Source organism: Sinocyclocheilus anshuiensis, unplaced genomic scaffold, assembly GCF_001515605.1.
Source record: "Sinocyclocheilus anshuiensis isolate Anshui unplaced genomic scaffold, SAMN03320099.WGS_v1.1 scaffold553, whole genome shotgun sequence".
Taxonomy (NCBI): domain Eukaryota; kingdom Metazoa; phylum Chordata; class Actinopteri; order Cypriniformes; family Cyprinidae; genus Sinocyclocheilus; species Sinocyclocheilus anshuiensis.
Genome location: NW_015539821.1, coordinates 2,517,912 through 2,543,501, shown reverse-complemented (window position 1 = coordinate 2,543,501; position 25,590 = coordinate 2,517,912). Strand labels below are relative to the sequence as shown.

Genomic DNA, 25,590 nt, shown 5'->3' with positions numbered 1-25,590 from the left:
ATTTAGTAATTTATTTAAAGTTTATGGATCCTATCTTTTGAATGGTAGTATATGTCCAATTAGTGAGTGAATAATTCTTTTCAATGAGTCAATCAAACCAGTTCACAAATTGGTCTGAACAATTCAGTAACAATCACTGCGACCCTACATAGGAAAATAGGATTGAAGTATGGCTGGATAGATGCAAATCAGTCTGAAATGAATCAAAATGAAACCAAATCCTTATCTATTAATCATAAACAAATGGAATGGAAATTCATGGGTTAAAAATGTGAGAACCCTGTGGTACAACTAGACTGTATTTTTACCTCCTGCATCAAGTCACACAATTGTTCTGATGAGACTTTGAAGAGCAAACATTTAAAATTATGTAATTAAATGCAAACCTCATTCACAACTGGCTATCAATAAACTTTTTCTTTAAACATTGTTTAATTCCAGTTGATTTTCTGACATCAGCCTTGTACTGAAAAAACACTTACACCTTAAAGACAAGAAAAAAGGCTATCATTGTTTTCAAAGAGAGGAGGGAGGTGGCATTGAGTTTCTTGCATGTTGTTCATTGGAGTTCCTGTACTGTGTCAGCGGATCCCAGCGGGTGCCATTGCCTGACCAGCTCCTGTGGTTTGCTGACCATGTCGTTCCAGTGTTCCAGCTCTCTGCCCCTCGCATACATGAACGGCCCAATGACCACAATGCCCAACAACACTGCCAGTACAGACAAAATATAGTGACTGAGTACAGATACACAGGTAACAAATTTTTAATGGTGCATTTAAAATAACTGTAATATCTGAGACCACTGGTGAATTAACTTGTATGTTTCTATGTATGTTTCTATTCATTTTACATCAACATTTGTTTGTTTTAAATATTTCTTAAATGTTGTACATTTTTCTTTGTTGTAACCAGTCAACCAGTTGTGATTAATCAAAATGGGGTATGGTATTATTATTATTATTATTACTAATAATAGGTTTTGGTATTTAGTACATATAAATATATGAGTGTTTTTAACATTTTGAATTAACTTTCATTTTTATATATTATCCGTTTTCAATTAAGTTGAATTTTTAGTAATTTTGTTGAATGCATTTGTCATTTGTTTTTTCAAAATATTACTATTTAGGTTTAATTTATTTTTATTTCAGTTTTAGTTACACTCTAAAAAATGCTGGGTTAAATACAACCCAGCGCTGGGTGAAATATGGACAACCCCAGAAACTGGGTTGTTTTGACCCAGCGGGTGGGTTAAATGTTTAACCCAACCTTCTGGGTAGTAACCAAACCACTGGGTCAAAACAACCCAGTTGCTAGGTTTGTCCATATTTTACCCAGCGCTGGGTTGTATTTAACCCAGCATTTTTTAGAGTGTAGAGTTCAGTTTTAGTTCTTAATAGCTTAGTTTTAGTTAATGATAATACATGTTTTTTAAAGGAGCTTTTTTAAACACTTTCATATAGCAGGATAGTGGTGCCCTGTCGCCTTGGAAATGATTGACTGACAGTTACCAGGTTCTTCTGTGCTGGGCTGCTGGAGCTGTAGGGTCAGACAGGCTGTGTCCAGCTGCATGGGGAGGAGTCTGAAGGTAAGCCTCTCATTAAAGGATGGATTATTTCCTTTCGCCACATTGGTCCACTTGTTCCTCACCACCTGAGTATGTATCTTCAGAGAGACCTGGGCGCACACACCTGTAACATCATTTTACATGTAAGTTAAAGATGCACAAAGACTTCTTGTCACGGCATTGTATTTTTATTACTTTGTTTCTCACCTGAATCACTGCAACACTGCAACCCTCTCGCTCGTAGAACAACCACAGTGAGGCGGTGTAGGGACTGATTGTAGTTCAAAGACACCTGGATGTCACCATTTTTTGAAAGGGGCTACAACAGGTAATAAGCACACATTAGTACAGCATTCTTTCCCCCAAAATCTGATTAAAGGGATAGTTCACCCTAAAATGAAAACTTGATTTTCACCCTCAATGACAAACCTGAATGGTTTTCTTTCTTTTGTGGAAATTCTTATTTTGTGTTCCACAGAAGAAATTCATGCAGGTTTGGAAAGACATGAAAGTGAGTAAATGATGACAGAATTTTCATGTCTGAGTAAACTATTCCTTTAATATTAAAGTGTCATACTTGATCACTTTCATTGTCCAGATCCCTCCACTGCACTTTTCCTGCCGTCTCCTTTAGTTCAGAATGTCTGAGTGGAATCATGACTTGACCTACAAGATGGTGCTTCTTCTGATGGTCCACAGTGTACATGCTCATTTTCAGAGAGCAGTGGTCAACGCAGCTATTAGATACCTGTTAGAAGGCAGAGGTATCAGGTAACAGACCTTATTCTGACTGTACCGTTCAAATGTTTGGGGTCATTTATTTATTTATTTGGAAAGAAATTAATACTTTAGCAAGGATGCATTAAAGTAATCAACTGACAGTAAAGACATTTATAATGTTACAAAACAATTCTATTTCAAACATATGCTGTTCTTTTGAACTTTCTGTTCATCAAATAATCCTGAAATAAATGTATCAGTTTCCCCAAAAATATTAAGATTTTATTATTGATAATAATTGGAAATTTGACTTGAGCACCAATTAGTATCAATGAGATACTGTATTGTAGATTTTTTTATTAATAGTTTGAATTAGTTTTTATATTATATTATATTTATTATATTAATACATTAAGTTAAACTAAATGAAAATGTTTCCTTGGGAACTAGTTGAATTAAAATATTACAATTATAATAGTAAAATATTTTATTTTATTTCAGTTAACATTTTTATTATTTTATTTCAGAACAACAAAAGCACCAAATCAGCATATCAGAATGATTTCTGAAGAATTGTGTGACACTGAAGACTGGAGTAATCGCTACTGAAAATTCAGCTTTGCCATCACAGGAATAAATTACATTTTAAAATATATTCAAATAGAAAACATGAATTTTAAATTGTAATAATATTTCACAGTATTACTGTTTTACTGTATCTGAACAGATAAATGCAGCCTTGTTGAGGGATAAGAGACATTAAATAACATTTCAAAAACATTAAAAAAAAATATTACTAACCCCAAAAATGTAATGATCAACAGTTTGTCACAAACTTGTACTGAACCCAGAACATTCCTCTAAGTGCTTAGAGGAATGAAACAGAAAACCTGCTAGCAATGGCCAGTAGATGGAGACATCAACTATTAAATGTCTTCATAGATTCTCCATTAATTAGAATAAAATGTTTTTGAAAATGAAGTCACAAACAAATCATGAAGCATTAAAGCACTTGAATTTCCACATAATGAGGAAGACTGATAATGTACCCACATACAGTGAGACTTAGATTGCCAGTGTTTATCAGTAGACTCTACCTGAAACACAAAGGTGTCATTGAACTGTGGATGACAACCTTTCCGCCGGGCTTTGGCTTGACGGTGTCGTCGATCATCAGATGGCAACAGCTGCAGTTTTACCAGTGTGACATTACCCTGGCACTGAACGGGCAGGTTTGCGGCACGGAGCAGAGACACCACCAGCTGCTCTCTCTCCTGCTGGTACCGCAGAGCGAACCACAGACGAACAGCTGAGCCATCGGGAAGGGCCCATTCACTGGGTTCCTCTGGGAGCTGGTACAGGTCTGGTCTTATGCTGCCAAGGGGGAACCAACCTCGAGAACCACATTGAGCAGAATGAGAAACAAACAGTCAAAACATTCTCTTTATACTTTCTTTATCATCGTTTCTGATGTCTAATGCCTTCCAGTCCTCCTGACATACTCCCTAATGTTACAGAGCCTCGCTGGGTGTGCAGATCTGGATGGAGTTCCCATTCCTCAGCATACTCTCTTTCCTCTTTCTCCTCGTTTAGTTGGGGTGTTCTCTTGAATCGAGGAGGCACAAAGAAAGGAACATCACCTGAGCTGTGAAAATCCAAAGATAAAAATGTGCAGATGCACTTCAATCCACATTTCATCGGAAATGTCATAAGAGACATCGGTGCCAGATATCACATTTTTACTTTATTAAAATGTGATTTTTAAAAATATTTATTTATTATATTTAATTTTATATTTTTAGATTATTCATTTACTTATTATGCTTATTTACAGATGTCACACATTTCACATTATTAAAATGTGAATTTTTATATCTATTTATTATATTTATATTTATTTATTTTGTTATATTTTATATTATATTTATTTATTATCATGTTTATTTACATTTTCTTACAAATAAATGTTTTTTTAACATTTTATTATTTATTCACTTATGTCTATTTATTTACTTGTTTGTTTATGTTTGTTTTTTTAATTACACTTTTATATCTGCATATTATATATATATATATATATATATATATATATATATATGTATTAGAATAAATAAATGAATAAATAAATAATGCTAGAATCATAATATTTAAGATAGTAATATAAATTAATAATAATAATTAGTAATAGAAATTTACTTGTGATATACAAATAAATATGATCAATGAATAAACAATTAAATATAATAAACAGATATAAAAATTGACATTTTAATTAAGTAAAATGTGTGACATCTAGCATCTCTCTTATGACATGAAGAATTGGTTACAAAAACCTGTTGAAGGATGAAGACATGAAGGACATGAAGGATTGGCTACAAAAACCTGTACTGCTAAAGAAAATGTATTCATGCCCACAAAACGTTATTATAATCCCTGTGACAACTAGTACCAGTCTCCCTTACATTACTGCAAAAAAAAAAAAAAAATCCCAAGAGCTTGGATGGGAATCGGATGTATTTATTCAGTTTGTTTCACCTTACATTGCAGTGATACGGTATACATCTTGTATACTATTGCCATTTCCAGACGAGCAACAACTGTTATTTACCCATAGCTGCTGCTCTGTGATGTCTGAAGCACTGGAGTGGTGCATCGTGGGATTGTGGGGGTGGCAGGTATCAGTCCCCTGTAGAGCGCTTGAGTTAGTCTCTTCCTCCACAGTAGATACACTGATAGGCCAAACAGATGTTTATTTACATTTTCTTACAAATAAATGTTTTTTTAACATTTTATTATTTATTCACTTATGTCTATTTATTTACTTGTTTGTTTATGTTTGTTTTTTTAATTACACTTTTATATCTGCATATTATATATATATATACTGTTATTTACCCATAGCTGCTGCTCTGTGATGTCTGAAGCACTGGAGTGGTGCATCGTGGGATTGTGGGGGTGGCAGGTATCAGTCCCCTGTAGAGCGCTTGAGTTAGTCTCTTCCTCCACAGTAGATACACTGATAGGCCAAACAGCAGCAGGAACAGAAATGCTGCAGACAATCCACAAGCCAGCGCTACAAGTGGCTCTAATGGCACAGAAACAAATCAAAATCAGCGGCCAGTAACCCTCCCCTCTCACTCAGTGTATCATACAACAGAGAACATGGCTTTGCATTAACTAAAGCTGCTGTGTGACACCATTGGACAGTCTCTTTCTCTCATGCTTTTTAAATAGATGTGTCAAGTGTCTTGTGTTAACACACTTTAGTGGAGACCTGCATGTAAGAGGTGGAGCACATTGTGTTTTTGCTGCTCAAGAAACATAGCTATTTCTAGAGCAACAAAAACAACCTGTTTTCTCCTGTATAGAGGATTTACTGCAGCCACCTGGAGGAATACAGTGCGAGTGAACCAGAACTTCCTAACAGGTATTGTAGTTCATTTAATACAGCTCATAGTTCAGAAATTTAAAGTCAAATTTACATAAACTCTTCAAAATAAATATGATATATCTCTTTAAGACTTGCGGTGCTTAGGCCATTTAATCAAGGATTTGTACACTAATTAAATGTAAGCAAACAAGCTTAACATTATAGTATTATTTTATGAAAAATATATATATAATATGCATATGTATGTGTGTGTGTGTGCATCAGGAAAAACTACACACTCACATATACAGTATATGTACTGTGTGTGTGTGTGGTTTTTCAGATTTTATGAAAAAATATGTAATTTTAACACTTTAAAGTAAGCAAACAAGCTTAACATTATAGTATTATTTTATGAAAAATATATATATAATATGCATATGTATGTGTGTGTGTGTGCATCAGAAAAACTACACACTCACATATACAGTATATGTACTGTGTGTGTGGTTTTTCAGATTTTATGAAAAAATATGTAATTTTAACACTTTAAACACACACACACACACACAAATATATCATATAGTATAGTTTTTAAAAATCTGAAAAGAATTCTATAATGTTAAGCTTGTTTGCTTACTTTTACATGTAATTAATGTACAGATCCATGTTTAAATATGAGATACTCCCATGGCCCATGTCGTTCCAAATCTGTATGACTTTCTTTCTTCTGTGAAACATAATAGATGATATTTTGACAAATGTCTTTATATATTTTTTTGTCTATACAGTGGTCAGTGGGCTCTGATGTTGTTTTGGACCCCACTGACTTTCATTGTAGGACAATTCCATTCTTTCAAATATCTATTTAACATATCTTTTTATTTTTTGTGCTCAAATGATGACAGAATTTAAATTTTGGGGTGAATTGTCCTTTTAAATATGTTTTTGACATGCGCAATGGTTTCTCAGATAACTACTGGTATCTGTAAGCTAAAATGGGAAAACTTGTATGCATTTAAGCATCTTTATTAGCATTCTCTCATAATTGTGCATTCTAAGGGCACTTTGCCTCACTGGTCAATAATTGTTCAATTGCACATGAAGATTATTAGTGTACAGGGTCACTTAACTGCTCAGCAGTGTCTAATAGCATACCACATTAGCACGCACAGAAATACATGTCGCTATGACAGCACTAGACCCTCATGTCTGGTAAAGAAAGCTTTGGTGCAACTAACACACATAGTACATAATAATGTGTCTGGCACAACTTATTTTAAGTCGCATTAGATGATCAAATATTTGCAGCCTGGTAAAACAGACAATGTCGTCTGTTTGTCTTAAAGATCCACTATCACATAATAATATATCTGTGTAAAACAGGTCTCAAGTATAGTTTGTACAACAGCTTCCAATAATCCTCTACTCACCAGCCATGGATGGCCACAGCTAACTCCTAACTGAATAAAGTCTCTCTTTCTCTCCAGTAGAGCCAGTGTGAATCACCAATCACCGGTTTCTCATTTTGCCCAGAGGCTGTCTCATGGGCTCTCTTCCTGATGCCTTATTGAGAGTAAGCAGTGTCTTCTGACAGCCCGGTCACCCTACAGCGGGGTACTACAGTCAGCCCCCTGAGGCTTCCCAGGTTAGTTAATCAACACCGTAAACTGGCTCAAGCAAGTGAGCGATATGAGCTCTGCCAGTTGCAGTATTTATATCCAAACAAACACAAAACCTTGATTCGGTCCAGTGAGCAAACTGTGACTATTTACAGGCAATTAGCAAGTTAAAAGGACTTCTTAATAAAAGTGGTAATTGCTGAAAGCTAATCTGAAATGTTTAATTTAACAATGGATGTTACTTCTGTAATATGATTTGATCTCAGTGAATCAGCCACCACAGGGCTCACAGACTGGTTTAATAACTACAGACTGAATGTTATGGTGTCTGCAGCAGCCTAGTTTGCATTCACTAAGCGTTAATGAATAACTCTTGGAGAACAGGGGAAGTTTATCAAGGCTGTAATCAGGCAACACGTCTGCTGTTCCCACAATACCTCTAAATGTGGTTAACTTGCATTGAGTTTCTAGACATTTGATTGCAATAAAAACACCCGTTACTTACTGTAAACTCATCCTCAGACACTGTAGCAGAAACCTAAGTGAACCAAGTAAAGTCCAATAAAATTTAATGTGTCAAAGTAACTAATGTTGGATTTTGTCTGGCAAGAGCTAGCTAGCAACAGTGCATGTTAGCACATTAAAGGGGTCCTATTATGCTCTTTTACAAAGTCTTGATTTTGTTTTGGGGGTGTACTAGAACATGCTCTCATGCTTGGTGGTTCGAAAAATGCATTATTTTTCACATAATTTACATTATTACAATACCTTTCTCCCCAGCCTGGCACAAACGGCTCGATTAGTTCCGGGTTTGATGAAGGCCCGCCTTCCGAAAAACAAAATGTGTTGTGATTGGTTAGCTATCCCAGTGCGTTGTGATTGGCGAACAGCTTAGACGCTGTTTCAGTACTGCCACGCCCCTTGCCAATGGCCATAGCCATATCAATTTGAGCCAGATTCAGACCCCGAGAATATTAAACAAGAGGATCACGCAGAACCTTTGCACGCACGGATATTGCAAGACATATTAGAGTGGTAACGTTATTGTTGTTGTTGTTTTTTTGGCTAAATCACGTTTTAGATAGGATGTCAACAACAGCTTAAAAATAACTGCATTTACTATGTACAGATAAGTGCATATGTATTATGTTTATTGTTCTTTAATTCTAACATTATAACGTTGCAGTGAAACTGTTACACTGTTGAATTTATTTATACCATAGTCCAGTGTTTCCCACTGACTTACACTCTATGTGTGGCGGCATATATATGCAAATTCATTCTCTGTTGGAGTGGTAGAGATTGAGGTTTCCCTGGTAACGGCTGTACACAAAGCAGCGTTCTGCTCACAAACACGGCTTTGTCAGACATTACATGCAAGATGAAATGAAAATTACATCCAGTTTTCTGAAGACAGTGGTTTCCTTCAGAAATACAGTGATATAAAAACACCTGCACTCAATGTATGGGAAACACTGTAGTCTCATAATTGAAGTGTAAATTCTGCAGATTACATCATTGTCCAGTATTGTACTGTCAGCAATTTATTATAAAAGATCTGCTCCAGATAGATAGATAGATAGATAGATAGATCGATAGATAACCTCAGCATGTTTATACACAAAACAACATGTCAGGATTTTGCCTTTGCTTAACCTCTGAACCTGAATTATTATGGAACAGGTAACCTGTGAGTTTGAAATGCCATATGGAGGTGAATAAGAAAAATGAGTCACAGACATATATCATAATGGTTTCCCGGCACCACAAGCCCTTCTTTCAAAGAGACTGTTTTCATTGTTCCCATGACAACTTAAAAAAAAAAAAGACGAAGAAAATTCATTGGTCTCCTATTGAGCATGGCTGTTTCTATAGCAACAGGAAGAGAGAGAATGGATGAGTAAGCGGCAGGAGCTACGAGTGTGTGAGAATGAACATGTGTGTGTAAGAAATATAGACGAGTATTTATTGTATTAATTTGGAAGGATAACAGATTTCTTTTTGTGACATATCAATATTATCTACCTGTTCTTCCTCTAAATCCCAACCTTCACCCCATACACAAACTTTCACACAATTGTGCCCCCTCCACTGGGCATATAGCGCTTCTTGCCTTCCCACCATTTCTGTCTGTGTGTCTTTGCACCTCCTCCCCCCTCCACTGTGGATTTCCTCTCAAAGAGGGAGCGTGTGGTGTGTAATCAGATGACAACGACTGATAATCCAGCAATACACTTACACTGTCCTGTTCACTTAGAGCGGATCGAGAGAGCAAGAGTGGAGGAGAGGAAAGAAGTGAAGGAGGCGGGAGCCGTCTGGGCAGAGGGGAAGGAGACGAGAGGAGGAAGTGGGAGGTATGTACGTGTGCATGTGTGTGCATGGAGGGAGGGAGGTTGTTGACTTACCTGTGGCCATGAGGGAAACCACAGCTGTGTCTTCATAAAGCAAGTGCTGCTCAATGTGAAAAGAAACGGTAAAACGAGGCTTTAAAAAAGAGAATTGAAGATGACAAGGAAGGAAAGACAAAGGGTGACACAAGGCCTTGACTGGACCATGTATGTTTGCTAGTAAAACCAAAAGGTGAGATTTTTCTTGTTTGATTTTCTTGTAGGGGATGAGAGTTTCACTGGAGTGTTTATATTTACGTGTGTGTGTGTGTGTGTGTGTGTGTGTGTGCGTGTGTCACAGTCTGGCGCTAGTACAGGTGTATGGTTGTCTACAAGGATGGAGGTTAGACTGTGGGTTTAGGTGGAAGAACACCTTGTCTGTTATTTTTAGATGCAGTGGGAATATAAGTATCATGTTTTCCCATGATAACTGTGGAGAGATAACATCTGCCATTCTGCTAGAGTTTCGGTCATTTGTACAGGTTATTTTCGAGATTTTTATTATTTTGAAACACTCACGAAATGATGTACTTCTCAGTATTAAATATTGTTCAATAGCTGTAAATAAAACTAGTTGAAAACTTATTTCACAGTAGTGCTACCCTGCAGATTAAAAAAAGTGCTTATGCAGGCCTATTTTTAATGTTTTATAATTTTATGATAATATATTTTTTGCTGATTTTTTGCAGTCTATGTGATGGATGATGAACACTGGCTTTGACACACATGGGCTTTCGATTTGCTGTTCCCATGGAACCAAACACCTTTTCTTGAGAACATGAGAACAATTATAGGCCATGCAAAAGTCTATTACACACTTAGGTAGATGAAAGCATAGTCAAATTCACTACAACACTACAACAAACACACAAGGGTTCAGAAATTTGTAGAACTTTGTGAATGTTGCGTGTTCCAATTCTGCAGAAATCTGCTGTGCTTTCTTCAGAGTTCTGCATATGCAGATTCTGTGTGGGCAGCCTTGGAAGTTTATATTATTTTTATGGTATGATTCAGCAAGTAGTCACAGGGACATAAACAGATGGTGATGGCCTAATGATTAAGAATCCGAGCAGATAACGCAAAGGTTGCAAGGTTTACTCCTGTCCTGTCAGTTCTGAAATGTCAGTGTCTTTGAGGCACTTAACCTCTAGTTGCTTCACAGGTAATATTGCTTCACTTAGTCCACTGCAAGTTGCTTTAAAAAGGCACCTTGATGGCAAGTAACCACTACTTGAAGTGTGCCTTGAATAACTGTACAGATCAGAGTGTGAGTGTGCTGTAGTATGGAGTCAGCAGTATGTGTGTGCTGACAGTAGGGAGTGACAGACCCAAAAGTGTCTCCCAAAAAATCTGCTGGAGTGGCTGAAGTGTGATGTAAACATGAACAGGCCTGACACACATTCACTCATTGCTCTCAAGAGTTCCTAAAAATGAGAAACACACTCTTACAGTCATGATTTGCACCTTAAAGTATGGCACAGTTTGTAAATTTAAACCTACAGTCCTTATGGGACCATGTGGAGTGAAATCAGCCACCTGTGCTGGAGCACCATGTGGATTAATGTCCTTCTGAGAGGAGCTGGCATACCCATGTTGTAGCTAATGATCTTAAGACTGAAGTTGGGCTTATCCGTCTGTAATCTGGTCAATCATTCAAGGGAGATATTCCCAAGGGGTCTCCCTGTCCTATTCACTTTAATCTATGTGCAGTAAGGACAAAAGAAATCTCAGCTTTATCTATCGTAAAAGTAAAGGTTTAAGGGTCTTTCAGATTAATCAGATTTAATGGATTGCCTAGTAGACAACTAAAGAGAGGAAGAATTGGTGTGCCTTTTTATCTTGAGAAACTTATAATTGTTTAAAATATATAGTGTGAATAATTAAGTTTTATATATGAATAATATACTTTTCATAATTAGTTTATAATTGTATGTCCTTCTTTACCAGTAGATATTTCACTATGGAGGAAGGACAACGACCTACATCTGAGATCTACCTCCCAAGCATCAGTCTTGGATCTGTGGACGCTGAAACAGTGGAGGACCATGAGCTGCCAATTATTTCTTTATCCAAAAGCTCGACAGAAATGGTGAGTGGACCTCCTCAACAAAGGGAGCTGGCATGGTACAGTCAGAACTTGCGTAAGAGCGTAAGCAGTGCAGCATGTACTCAAAGGCCTATCAGTCTGGGTGGACCATCGACGGGAGTCCCTGTGAACATTTGTGACCATGAACAGGGGAGCATGTGCAGTGGCAACAGCACCCCTGAGACTGTAATCTGGCATGGAGGAACTGCAAGTTCCTGGAGCTTCATGGAGGACTCACCCAGAAGGACTCAAACGCAAGATCCACTCCTGGGGCAAAATCAGGTCCATAGTGGTGTGAAGTGTGTGACACACGCACCATCCACAAATAAGGATTTAAGGATGAAGGGTCTGGTGTGCAGAGAGGGATGTTGTCGATGTTGCGGACCTGCAGAGAACCTGACAGGATGCAGCTGTTGCAGAGTGCCTTGTAGAATGAGTTCTTCGCGTCTTAGCAACAACTTCACACCACAGGGAGCAAATACAGAAGACCATGCTCAGAGCAACTGCGAAAGCCATCATTTAACTGCATGCCATAGATCTACCTTTTCTGGACACATGATAAGCACTGCCTGTTTGAGGAATACTTGCAGTGTTGTTCCATGCCCTGGACATTTGATATCACGGCCACCTTGTGCAGGAAGCCCTTGTGCAGGACAAAGATCACTGCTCCATTCAGGCTTGCTCGGTTTTCCACCACTTGTGTCCTCAGTCAGCGAGACCAGACTTGACAGCCGGAGTACAGGCCATTGCTGTGGATCCGAGTTAAGAGGGCAGAACTCTTCTTGCCTTAGACTAGACAGAACAGGTCAGACTGGCTTTAACAGGACAGTCAAAGATGCCACTACTATGACATCTGACCATGAGCTCAGAGATGTTGGTGTGCAGACTGTGTCTGATTCCCTTGCTTCCCCTCTTTCTCACGTATTACCTGAAATTAGTTTGAGAGTGGATCCTACCTTGGACGCACCTTTGACCATGGAACACATGTGTCATAGGACCCCTGTGAAGGAGGTGGAATGGGATGCTGAGGGTATGACCTGGGAGGTGTATGGTGCAGCTGTGGACCCTGAAGAGCTTGGCCTAGCAATCCAAAGGCATCTGGAAGTTCAGATCGAAGAGACTGCAGCTGCTGCAGCTGCAGCTGCGGCTGCTCAAACGGAAGACTCCACGGACAATGTCAGCAGCCTGGCACTGCAGCCCAGGCAACGGAAGAAGAGCGAAGGCATTATAAGAACACTGCGCAGTTCAGCGTGTTGCTCTAACCCCAGTACTGTGGGAGACTGAAGTGATCAGTGAAGGGCCGGAGCTTGCCTTTTCAGTATGTGGATGCCTAGAAAAGGTAAAACAGAAAGGTACAGGCTTTTGCTGGAAGGTGGAAATGGATTGAGAATAGCCCGTGGCATATATATTTATTTAGCTAAAGCAAATTTTCCTTCAAATAATATCTCTAAATATTCCAAAGCCTTGTCCGTTTAGTTGAAGCTATTAAAGCTCCACTATTGGATCAGTAGAGCAGTGATGTTTGGAGTTACATTGCAAGCTAGCGTTGCATTGAGCTACCATTCAAAGTTTACATATAATGGTGTGTTTCTACCTACCTTCACACATGGCCTTGTCCCTGTCTTGACTTCCAATTTATCTTTTAGATGCCCCTTTTGGCTCGAAATACCAAAATGATGATTTTGGTAAGCACTGAGTATTATCTTTTTTTTTTTTTTTAAATGCTAATTATAGGCTAAAAATGTCTGGTTGCACTAGTTGGATTTTGTCAAGCAAACAACAGATTACTGAACATTAGCTAGGGATACATTAAAATTAGTGGAACTCTTGGACACCCTGAAGGGCTCCCTGGAGCAGATCTGAAGGCTAGTTCTAGTTAGTCTACGCGCTAGCCCTCAAATCATGATGGATTTAGATTTCTTTGTTTTCTGTTCTGTTCTTATCAGGCCTACTGATGATTAGCAAATATAGATTCAAGGTCAATGTTCCTGCACTTATATAGTACATTATGAGCTAAAACTAAGCCCCAGTCCTGGTTCTATGCTCAGGGGCAATCTCAATCAATTCAAAAAGTAAAACATGTACACTTTGGTGCCAAAATCTGACCTGAAAAAAAAAAGCATAATCTCACCACTATTTTCATGTCACAACTTAATTCTGGAGGATATTTTGTGGTTGCATTCACAGGACAAAGATAATTATGGTCATTTTCACATCATTTTACATATTCATAAATCTTTTTTGTTATATAATATCATTAATGTTTATAGTTTGTTCATTATAATGTTAAAATATTAAAGTTAAAATGGTTCATATGACATTCAGTGTAAGAGTTTGATTTTTTAAATGTATATCATAATCACATGTGCTATATCCCGACTATATCTTATACAGAATCAGTCATGGTTTTATGAAAGTTATGGATTGTATTTAGAGCAATCTCTGTCAATAATGTTTAGATTATATTCATTTAAATAGCATGACACTTATTGTAGGTAAGTAACTGTGTATACAGAATCTCTGACCAAATCAACAGTATACTGTGCTGCACAAACTGCTTTTGTTTTCTTTGCCAAAGCAATCTGATTTCTTTTTTGGACCACAGCATTGTGATTTAAAATATAGATATTACTGGATCAACACCTTACAGTATGATGAAAACAAGCTCTATGTTGGCGTTCTACAAAACAAAAACCACACTAATGTGTTCTAATATTGAGAATACTGAATGTCTTGAAATGTATGAGCAACAATAAAGCGGTTGGTAAACAATGTTCTGTGTCTGTTATTTTAAAACAGTACAGTAAGTGTTGTTTATGTTAGAATAATTTGCCCTAAGACAATGGGATTTCTCACTGGCTCACTGGCAATGACATTTGTCTTTGTTTGTGAAGAACACTGACAAAAAGTGGGGCATGAGAACATGTCAGAAGTTCCCGCTAAACTTGGTGAACTGTGTTCCAGTAGATTGCCCTGGAAATTTCCATGGCTCTTTCATTGTAATTTTGACCAATTGGTTGAGCAGGCACATTCCCTGTTATTGACTGCCCCTGAACAGGTGCTCCCTTCTGTTTTGTTTTCCTTGCTGTACCGTATTTCACAGTTTGGAGTAAATACAACAGGTGAGCAGGGACACATCATAAACTAACATAATAAAACTCCCTTCAGTCTGAATATAGTCAAATGCATATAGTAATTAATATCTCAGCATCTCCTGTCTTAAATCTGCTCCACCAGAACAAAAAACTTAAGTAGGATTCAAAGGCCCTGTTGCATCTTTGTATTCTGGTTCTTATGCCCTCTGCTGGTAACATGAGAAACATATTCACACTATTATCAAATCACACAAACTATAATATAAAAAACCTTTCCTTTCTTGTACTCAAAGAAGTTTAGCTAAAGCTCTGAGTAAGAATAACTGTAAAACCTATTATGAAAATGAAGTGGTGTGTAGTTGTTTAATATAGAGTTGAAAAGTTACATGCGTATATGCAAGGTACAAGCTATGAACAATAACCATTGTGCCCTTGATCAAGGCTCTTATCTCCACGTTGCTCCAAGGGGATTGTTGCTGTAATGAGTGGACTGTAAGTCACTTTGGATAAATGAGTGCTTACTAAAAACAGGTTCTGCTAATCGTTAATGAAATGAGTATATAAACGACACAGTTCAGTCATGATCCTGTTAATTATTTATCAGGGTTTTCCAAGGTATAACTTGGGTTCTGCAAGGTTTCGGAAAGCAACAGAAGGTCACGTGAAGGTCAGCACCTCTCCGAGTCCAAACAGCTATTAGCATGGCGTGACTATAAGGAGGTTACTGGCAATCTATTCTGGGCACTGTCCAAAAAAAGCTGACCATTGACATCTTTCAAGTGCATTACAAGTGTTGAAAAACTGTATTTACACTTATTTCTATGTCCTTCTCAAAGATCCAAATATGGATTTCCTTTCCTTCTTTCCTCTCCTGGTACAACACCTTTCATTTGCTTCCTCACAAATCCTGTGTACCTTGTGTTTGCTTGTCTTCATGGGACTTTAACTGACATTGACTTAAGTGTTGTTCTGTCCTTAGACTGGCTGAAGGACTGTGGCCTGGCTCATTTCAAACCGAACACTGTGGAGCGTATCGTGTCAGGCAACGAAGCAAGACCCCACTCCTGGCCGTGGCAGGTCTCACTGCAGGTAAATTCCACTTGAAATGACACAGCATTACTCAAGGTACAACAAAAGAAGAAGTCACTTAAGCTTGTATCTATTTTTATAGGTTCGTCCTAGAGGCAGTAAACATTATGTTCATGTGTGTGGAGGGACTCTGATCCATAAGAACTGGGTTCTTACTGCTGCTCACTGCTTTCAGAAGTAAGGCAAATCATCCATTTATCACCAGTAGAGGCAGAACGTGCTTGAATTTATGCAGGGCAATGTTCCTGGTTGTTTTCCCCTGACGACGGCTCTGCCTAAGAGTCATTAGGTGCTCAAAGGCCTATTCAGCTGATCACAGTGTGTGTTAAGTTCCTATCTTTGTGCTCTTCACTGCCCAGGGGAAAAGCAGAGGATGCAAGTAGCTGGCGTATCGTTTTGGGTAAGCATCAACTGAAAAGAGCAGAGTCCGCTGAGCGTATTTTCCTAGTGAAGAGGATCTACAGGCATGAGCACTTCCGTTATCCAGCCCACAGTGAGCTGGACTATGACATCGCATTGGTTAAAGCTGCCACGGACATTCAGACCAGTAACTTCATCCGCTATGCCTGCCTGCCGCGCAAGCAGATCAACCTTAAACCAGGGCACTACTGTTGGGTGACTGGCTGGGGGGACACACGAGGTAAAAACTGCATTATACGCCTTTGACCTTCATGTATTAAAATAAGAACCTTTTGTATGGCCTTGAAATATGATGGCTGGATTATTTATGAAATCATCAGCTCATAGATAAAATGTAGAGTGCACAGTAACACCGTACCCCACTGCAGTTTCTACAATAGAACCTAGTTTATTTTACGTCCCTGAGGCAAAAACAAAGTACTTTAACATTTTGTTGGTATCATTGAATTTACAAAGGGAGGTGATCCACTTATCCAGAATATGCTTTGGCATCTCTTCTTCCTCTGTAAATCTTAGGTGGGAAAGAAAATGTGTCACTTGCTGAGGCTCTGAACCAAGCTCAGCTCCCAGTCATTGACTATAAGACCTGTCGGCAGAAGAAGTTCTGGGTTGACCGTGTGAGAGACTCCATGATTTGTGCTGGGTTCCGAGATACAGAGGGGACCCCAGCTGCATGCCAGGTGAGAAAACAGTTTTATGGGAAAATTCATCAAGGTGCCCCATCTTTAGCTCTATTCATACCTTCTGTGTGGCTCTTCTTCCTATAGGGTGACTCTGGTGGCCCTCTGCTGTGCCAGGTAGGGCGTGACCACTGGGAGGTCCACGGCATTGTGAGCTTTGGTCCTATCGGATGCATGGTGGAGAACAAGCCCAGTGTCTTCACTCGCACCACAGCCTACATCCCATGGATAGAGGCCACACGCATCAGGGACTTCTTCTTGCACTAAATTCCAACCTCAAAGAATTCCTTGCCCATATGTGTAGGCAAAGGAAGAGTCGTAATAGCAACAGATTTAGTGCCATGTCCCAGGTCTGGGTCTGGCCCATGAAACTGCTCATCCATTTGTGGTCTGTGCGCTGGGAGCTGGTGTACAGCATCACAAACACCAGCCACCAGGTTAGGGTAGTTTGCATCGGCTTGTGGATTGTTTCACCGCTATGCATGTGAGATGGGCTTCGCTGTAGTACACCAACTGCAAAGTTTTAACTGCTTTCAGCTAAATCACATTCGGCAAGCCAAGAAACATCTGTAAAATAAGTCCTGGCTATTCAGCATTGCATTACACTCATTAGTTCAGTTGGCCTTGTTTTTTTTCTGTAAGGACTGGCACATACATTTGCCCTATCACAGGCAGTCCAACGTTCAGTTCTTAAGGTGCTCTGACGGTCAGCATCAAGTAATGATAGAAAATTTCACCAGTTGTGGGAGACTTTCTCCCTTAAGAACAGTCTAACTGCAGTGGTTTTCACTGAACAGTGCAGATAATTTCCACACAGGATGGAAATTTATCCTTTATATTTTACACTTTAAGCCGCTCTAAGGAATTTATCCATATAATTTCTATAAATTCCTTCATTTTCATCTGTATGATCAGTATTTTGATAGGGAGTTTTAATTATTGTATCATTTAATCTATGCAGCTATGGCTCACAATTATTCAAACTACATGGAGAGTTTGGGTTAGTGGTATAATACTGCTCAAATAATAGGATGAGTAACCATGATTATTCTGGTTGAGATATATATCACTGAAAGGAAGTTTTAAAATGCTTTCACTCTGAAAAACATGACCATGTGTGCATATCGTAACATGCGGCCATGGACATTCATTCTGGAATATTATAATTATCATTCATCTGTACTCATTGACTGTTGAAATCAAGGTTGATCTGCTTACAAATAAATAATTTTTGCAAATAACTTTATTTGCAAAATTTTTTAAATGTCTTGGAATCTGAACATGGTTAAATTATGTTATTAAAGTAATTTTTAATGTAAACGTTTTTATATATTTTATTTAGAGCTACGTGAATACAGGATGGTGTGGTGCTTAATCTTCTAACTCAGTGGTTCCCAACCCTGGTCTTGGAGGCACCCCAACACTTCACATTTTGCATGTCTCCTTTCTCTGACGCGACAATTTCAGGTCTTGAAGTCTCTACTAATGAGCTGATGACCTGAATCAGGTGTGTTTGATTAAGGAGACATGCAAAACGTGCAGTGTTGGGGTGCCTCCAGGACCAGGGTCGGGAACCACTGATCTAACTCCCAGTACGAAAGACTGACCATTCATGCCCAGCAAACACAAATTTTGTATTACACAACTCAATTATTTTTATATCCCTACACAAAGCAAATGAAGAGTCTCAAACAGTGGAAACTTGTATTTTATCATCGATGGTTTCAGAGAGGATGTAGCCAGTTTAGTCAGCACTGACAAAATGCATCAATCCACAACGAGATCAGGAAAAACCTCATGATTAAAGGATACAGAGTTCCTGTAACTTACACCAACAAAGACATGTACATGAATGACTGAGATGTTACCAGCGACCACACCTGAAGGCAGTCTGGCTCTTCCATTTAAATATTAAATTTAATGTAACTCTTAAGAAGTCTGTACACGTGTGATGGTCCATGGGTTTCATAAAGAAGAAATGGGTGCAATTCAAAATCAAAATAAGTCCATGGTTTGAGCTCTCAAGTCATCCTCAGTAATGTGAAGGCGATGTCCCCTTCAGGTGATCCCAGTTGTTGTAAAGAGCATACAGCCCTGACATGGCTAAACCAATGAGACCTCCTCTGGCAGCTCCTTTGAGTCCAGCTGAACAAAATAAATATAAATTTATATAAATAAATACAATAAACATTATGTTCATTAGATTAAATCAGTGATAGCCATGATATTTAGCACTTAAGTCAATGTCACTTTTCCTCACCTGTGGATTTAAAAAGCATCCCTGTTAATGTTCCAGCTGCCACTGTGTTGAGATCATCCTCTGCGCCCCTGGCCTTCTCAATAGCCACACCAAACACACTATACAAAAGAGCTGTTGAGAAAGAGAGAACCAACATTTTATTATGCACGAGTCACTTCAGTTAATCACAAAGCAGTTTGTGATATTCTTTTACACAAGCTGTTTGAATTCAATGCATTTCTTACCCACAGATCCTAGTGTGTTCGCCCATGACGCGCCATGTCTTGTGACCATGTTCAAAATTCTGACAGAACATAGCAAAGGTCAGTATTACAGTAGAATTATGGGTAATAAACAATAGATAAACAGTTTAAGTCAATATAACTTGGGGCTGGACGATATGGCCAAAATTTATATCACGATATATATAAATGCAGGCTTGGTGAGCAGAAGATAATTCTTTAAGAAACATTAAAAATCTTGCAGTTCAAAAACCTTTGACTGGTAGTGTAGGCTGATTATTCTTATAGATTGAAACGTGCATTAACCAGGATAACGAGTATGAAACATGCTCCGAGTTGCAACAAAAGCATGTTGCTGGAAATGGGTTTATTATTGAAAATGCAAACTGATTGTCTGCCAGCAGGAGGCGCTGTGAGAGCGGTGGAACTAACGGTTTCTCCAGTAATGGCTGTAAACAAAGCAGCTCTGCTCATGAACGCTACTTTATCAGATAAAAATGCCATCTAAACTATTCTGAAGACAGTCGATTCCCTTCAGAGATACATTCATATAAAACAAAATTTGATTTTGAAACGTGCAGTGCTCATGTTTATTCAACGAAGTCAAACACCACAAATAAATCAATGTATGGGAAACTGGTAATGTATATCGAAATATCGGAAATGTGTTTAAAAATCATATCACCGTTATTGAAAAAAATTATATCGCGATAAATATTGATATTGAATTATTGTCCAGCCCTAATATAACTTAAAAATTGTAGTGATGCACCAAAAAAAGTTTTTATGGAAACACCAAGTGTTTAAAGTTTTAATTTAACCAACAACCAAAAAAAAGATGCAGTAATACAATTAAAATTCAAAATGCTCTTCAGGGTGTTGTGTTCACAGGTGATAAACCAGTCATAATAAAGTTTTTGCAAGGTGCCGCCTCTTTAGACAAACAAATTGTACTTATCAGTACTCTATCATCATTTTTGGTCATGGTGAAGTTTACCTGTTGTAGCTTATCCACAATGTGTGTGAAAAGCAGATGTTGACACAGTCAAAACGTATCATTGCAGAAGCACTAATTAACAAAAAGTGCCCGGTCAATGATTTCGGATTAATATTTTTAGTTGCTGAAATTTTGGTGCGTCACTAAAAATAAGTGTTCTCTGCATTGCAGCAAACTTGTTAGAAATAAGCTGCATCACATCAACATTATACCAGCGACTGATATTCGAAAAGATCCTAACTGAATTTTCTATACGGTAACTTAAATCATTTCTAATCAAAGTTTACAAAGGAGCAGACACTTACTGTACGTTTCTGGGTTTTGACCACGGCATGCCTCTAGTTTCTGTCAGGCCCATACGGAGACCATTAAGTGTCCCAAAAGCAGTGCCTTTAAAGAAACAAACAACAGTTAAAACGGGTGATGATTAAAGACAAAATATTGATCAAAGACTGCAAAGTGACAGGCCTCACCTGTTATACAGCATCCCCCGATGGTGAAGAAGGCCAGCTCAAAGCGACCACGGGTTTTATTTGCCCCGGTTGGCAAGATAAACTCCTCTGTGTCCTAAAAGAGCAAAACAAGCAACAAAGTGGTATCTTAAATGTAAAGGATTTTTGTATTACTATAATTCCAATATAATTTTTTGTAATAGCTTGTATAAACAAGTGAACACAATATAATCACACTAGCATACATTAGGGCATGGGTCAACTAATAAAGGCAGATTTTAATAAAAAGTAAAAAATATATTCTCAGGAAAACTGAGAATATATATTTTATAATATTTACAAAAAAGTCAGGTATTATAAAAATGTGCAATTTATTAATTACAGTTGGTGGCCAAAACAATGTTCTGATTTTTTTTTTTTTTGCATGTTACCATTGCTGTTTAATGAATTGTTTGGGGTTTCATAATTATTTTACCATTTATTTTTTGCCATTAATTAGCCTACAGCAAGTTCATGTGACAGCTTACCCCTTATTTCAGTCCATTAAGCCTCTAACATGTGTTTGACTTTGTCAGTTCATTTCTACCACGGAAACCTTTAAATAGGTCTGAAATGTAACTACGGACTTACAGAAACTCACCTGTACAAGGTAACGAGGGTCAACATTGAGGTAGGGTGAGAGAGGGCTCATACCAGTCACTGAAAATGAAAGGTAACTTCTCATTATACATTATCAAAAATTAATAGATACTCAAAGTAACTAATCAGACCATAATGTGAATCAGACTGTTACAGTAAGTAAACATTAGCCTCACACTGTAGCACTTACATGGTACACCTGCGAGCTCAGTATTTGAATACTCAGGGGTTCCTCCACCGAAAAGGCTCCCGAGTCCCCCTTTAAATCCTCCTGATGCCGGTGTGTTATTATCCATGTCTTCAGAGATGATACAGAGAAAACAGACTCGATGATCAGACTTCTTTACCGACCCGCGTCAAAATGATGGACGTTAACGACACCAAACGATTTGCTTTATCGACAGTGTTGTGTTGTGTTGTATACCGTCTGTTGAAAATCCTACACAGATGTTACTGCGCTGAGTTGTCAAGTGCTGATGTTTGATAATTACACGGTTTTCAGACTCTGACCGAGCGATTCCGTATTTCTGACCTCCACATGCTGCCTTGCCGTAAAGTGAAAGGACGCCGCTGACGTAACACTGCCGTAAAATTACTCGCGTGATTGCTGAAGATTTCATTTATCAGTCATGTATACATGTATTACATTATAATATTAACAAATATTAGTTTGCTAAAATGAAATATGTTATATCGATATGAAAAGTATGCAATATCGTCCTGAGGCTATTGGTGTTTGAGACATAGATATGTATATGGTTTGAGAGACTTCAAAGGTCCTTACAGTTGATTACATGACATTTTGCGACCATCCGTGTTTTGTTGCGGAAGGGAGATTTAGTTTATTTTTATTTATTTATTTATATATTTTTTCCAGGACAAGAAAAAGATATACAAACTTAAGTAACATTCATGATAGTAGCACAATAAATTAAAACAGATAAAGAAAACACGTTATGGGAGTAAAACTAAAGTAAACATGTTGCTGTCAGAGGTCTGTACTTGCTGTATCAGAAATAAATTTTTATGTTAATATGAAGTGAGTTTTTATGAGAAAAAAATATGCAACAACAGAAGAGCAACAACTAAAAACTTCAAACTACAATTACAGTAAATTATACAGAGACGTTTCACAGTAGAGGGCTTTTAAAATAATTATAATAATAATAAATAAAATATAACTATATTAAATTAAAATAAAATAATAATTAAATGATATTATTACTACTATGTATGTATGTACATATAAATTAATTAATATATATATATATATTAATTAATTTATATGTACATACATAAATTAATATAATCCAATTCTGGTGTTATGATATCCTGTTTATTATTTACAGCTACTTTGGTATGTGATGTTAATTTTACGGGTAAATTATTTCATTTAAATGATTCAGTTTGAATTATTTATACTGTATGTTGGATATGGTTGGAGAAGAAAATGCTGGCATAAAGTAACAAAATTCCCTGAATCTCTGACACCAGTGATGACGCTTTCCCACTAGATGGCAGACGAGGACAAGTTTCAAAAGGTTTCTGGTGGACTATTTTGACTTTTTTTTTTCTTAAACAGTTGGTTAGGGTTTTTTTTCTTTTCAACAGATTTGTTTGTTTGGGTGAGGGAAAAGATCTACCTCACACCGAATCGTGTGCCACAATAAAGCATGTCCCGTGATGCATTCTTGAAAGCACAAATGGTTGTTTAGCACCATAAAGGTTGTGTTCTGATCCTCCTAGCTCGTATGAGATTTAAGAGGAATTCGCAGTGTGGGAGGATGCTGAAGCAGAATTCTATCACCATAGCTAATTTTTTTCTGTCTCTTTCTATTCCACCCCTTGAGGTGGAGCAATAACGTTTGCCATTGTTGTCATTCTGTGAGCTCAGACTTCCTGGCATCCACACTAAATTACCCAGGGCTTTCTGTGGGAGCAGAAATGGCTCACTGTTCCCCAACAAAAAGACCATTCACAGTCAGTGGAAGGCCTGCTATAGACAGCCCACAGTGCTGAAGAGAACCAGAGGCAGCCGAATAGAGACAGGCACCCGTGGAACGCCAGGAAATGACCGTGATGTCATAATGGATTCATCTCACAGAATATCTTTTAATCACGCTTATGTTTTATCATCACGCTTTGTTGTCAGCATTATATTGAGAGTTTTGTGCCAAAACTCAAACACAACAACGTTGAGCACACACAATAAACTCCACAAGGACCCCAAAGGGGGTGTGTTACCATAGAGATATAAAAGCTGTGCAGAGCCTCTGTTCCTTAAACTAGTTTTGAGGAGATGAGAGGGGAGGACAAGAGGGGGTGGGGGTTCAAAGGGGTCCTCTGAAACCTTTCAGATGAAGACTTTAAAGCCATCATGCTTTTTTCTCATAAAGAGTAAACAACAAGCATAGCACATATTGTTGCTTGCTGTTTGAAATTCATACAAATCATACATAGGATAGGCCTGTGTGTGTGTGTGTGTGTGTGTGTACTCTACTTATCATAAGTTAGTTTAGAATAATTCATTTTTTAATGTTTTTTGAAAGAAGTCTTATATGCTCATCAGGGCTGCATTTATTTGATCAAAAACAGTAAACCAGTAATATTGTGAAATATTTTTGTGGAAACCGTGATACATTTTTCAGGATTTTTTTTAAGGACATTAAGAAATTGTATTCATCAAGGACAAAAAAATATTAAGCAGCAAAAACTGTTTTCAACATTAATAATAATATTTAATGATTCTTGAGCACCAAATCAGCATATTAGAATGATTTCTGAAGGACTGGACTAATGGAGACTTAAAATGGAAAACTACAATTATTTTAATTTGTAATAATATTTCACAATATTACTGTTTTTACTGTATTTTTGATCAAATAATTGCAGCCTTGGTGAGAATAAGAGACTTCTTTCAAAAACATTAAAAAGTCTTAATTATTATAAACATGTACTAGTAAATATATACACAGTAACTATAAAATATATTTTATTAACAGAAACAGTGAGTGTCGATATAGGTAAATTAATTCCTTTTTTTTATTTCAGAAGTTTCAAGAAGACTTTAAAGCCATTACGTTTTTCACAAGTATCACAAGCATGGCACACACTGTTGCTGTTTGAAATTCATACAGCACATGTAAAAATAAAATCACCTATCATTGGATGGATCATTGACTTTATTGACACATCTAGTGGCATTTTGAAGTGAAGTTCTCAGCACTTAATCCTACATTTATAGGGGTCATCGGATGAAAAATTCACTTTTCTAGTTGTTTGAACATAAATGTATGTTGGAAGTGTGTGTACACATCCATCCTATAATTATAAAAATCCATCCAGTGTTTTTTTTTAAATCCCCTTTCTCAAACCAGCCTGTTCTGAGATTCCTGTCAGAATGACGTAGTTCTGTACAGGCCCCTCCCACGATAGTTGATTGACAGTAGTGTTTCAGCACAGACTGGACCTGGTGACTTACCTTAGACCAGCCCTGAGTGAGCTGTCATCAGTCCGCCGTTGTGTTGACTCTGGTGCAGGGGAAGACAAGATGTCTCCGATTAAGCGATTGAGGTGCTTCATTTTTGGATGTAATAATGAATATAGCAGTCGTCATTTACTCCCGACATCTGAGCTGCTGAAGACGCAGAGGATTAACGTTACTTTCGCTTTGAAGTGAATGCGCCACTCCCGATCAGCCTAAATGCATCTATGTTCGCTCGAATCATTCGTGATCCAGCCTCATCTACAGAAGAAGTGAGTATAAGGGTTTTTTATTAATCTTTGGAAATCACCTTTCCTAATAATGCGATAATTAGCAAGTTTCACGATGAATGCGGCTACAGTAAACAGTCTCTGAGAGCAGCTCGGAAGAGAGGGGCGGAGCCAGCAGAGCTCATTAACATTTAAAGCAACATGGCCTATAATGGCTTGATAAAAACAGCTGATTTTGACAGGTTTTTTACACTAAAGGGGTGGTCACACT

The 25,590-nt window shown here is 37.8% G+C and overlaps 4 protein-coding genes across 4 annotated transcripts; 2 read left to right on the top strand and 2 right to left on the bottom strand.

Annotated features, from left to right (window-relative positions):
- Nucleotides 1-503: 503 nt before the first annotated feature.
- LOC107684091 (synaptotagmin-15-like) lies at nt 504-5,695 on the bottom strand. Its single transcript, XM_016480270.1, is given in 9 exon segments — nt 504-708; nt 1,512-1,691; nt 1,775-1,886; nt 2,145-2,315; nt 3,385-3,680; nt 3,790-3,932; nt 4,896-4,904; nt 5,183-5,402; nt 5,434-5,695. Coding segments are annotated over 9 exon segments (1,308 nt in total). The 5' UTR covers nt 5,462-5,695; the 3' UTR covers nt 504-559.
- Nucleotides 5,696-9,540: 3,845 nt separating this feature from the next.
- On the top strand, nt 9,541-13,932 carry LOC107684094 (uncharacterized). The gene is made up of 2 exons (XM_016480274.1): nt 9,541-9,633; nt 11,614-13,932. The coding sequence occupies exon 2, from the start codon at nt 11,627-11,629 to the stop codon at nt 13,034-13,036; it is 1,410 nt and encodes a 469-aa protein (XP_016335760.1). The 5' UTR covers nt 9,541-9,633; nt 11,614-11,626; the 3' UTR covers nt 13,037-13,932.
- Nucleotides 13,933-15,548: 1,616 nt separating this feature from the next.
- On the top strand, nt 15,549-17,750 carry LOC107684136 (elastase-1-like). The gene is made up of 7 exons (XM_016480348.1): nt 15,549-15,553; nt 15,639-15,721; nt 15,827-15,936; nt 16,019-16,113; nt 16,296-16,576; nt 16,873-17,036; nt 17,124-17,750. Exons 1-7 carry the CDS (start codon nt 15,549-15,551, stop codon nt 17,301-17,303), a joined length of 918 nt encoding a protein of 305 aa, XP_016335834.1. The 3' UTR covers nt 17,304-17,750.
- Nucleotides 17,751-18,728: 978 nt separating this feature from the next.
- Nucleotides 18,729-22,203, bottom strand: LOC107684090 (mitochondrial import inner membrane translocase subunit Tim23-like). Its single transcript, XM_016480269.1, has 7 exons — nt 21,796-22,203; nt 21,607-21,665; nt 20,988-21,081; nt 20,820-20,904; nt 19,521-19,579; nt 19,297-19,407; nt 18,729-19,181 (listed from the first exon to the last, which is right to left on the bottom strand). Exons 1-7 carry the CDS (start codon nt 21,899-21,901, stop codon nt 19,069-19,071), a joined length of 627 nt encoding a protein of 208 aa, XP_016335755.1. The 5' UTR covers nt 21,902-22,203; the 3' UTR covers nt 18,729-19,068.
- Nucleotides 22,204-25,590: the final 3,387 nt, after the last annotated feature.

Bases quoted from the DNA above. Each gene is read 5' to 3' on its own strand.
- LOC107684094 (XM_016480274.1), top strand. From the start codon at position 11,627: ATGGAGGAAGGACAACGACCTACATCTGAGATCTACCTCCCAAGCATC.
- LOC107684136 (XM_016480348.1), top strand. The intron at 16,114-16,295 runs GTAAGGCAAATC...TTCACTGCCCAG, and splicing joins GCTGCTCACTGCTTTCAGAA to GGGAAAAGCAGAGGATGCAA. The intron at 17,037-17,123 runs GTGAGAAAACAG...TTCTTCCTATAG, and splicing joins GGACCCCAGCTGCATGCCAG to GGTGACTCTGGTGGCCCTCT.
- LOC107684090 (XM_016480269.1), bottom strand. From the start codon at position 21,901: ATGGATAATAACACACCGGCATCAGGAGGATTTAAAGGGGGACTCGGG. The intron at 21,082-21,606 runs GTGAGTTTCTGT...TTGCTCTTTTAG, and splicing joins ACCCTCGTTACCTTGTACAG to GACACAGAGGAGTTTATCTT. The intron at 19,182-19,296 runs GTGAGGAAAAGT...TATTTTGTTCAG, and splicing joins GATGCTTTTTAAATCCACAG to CTGGACTCAAAGGAGCTGCC.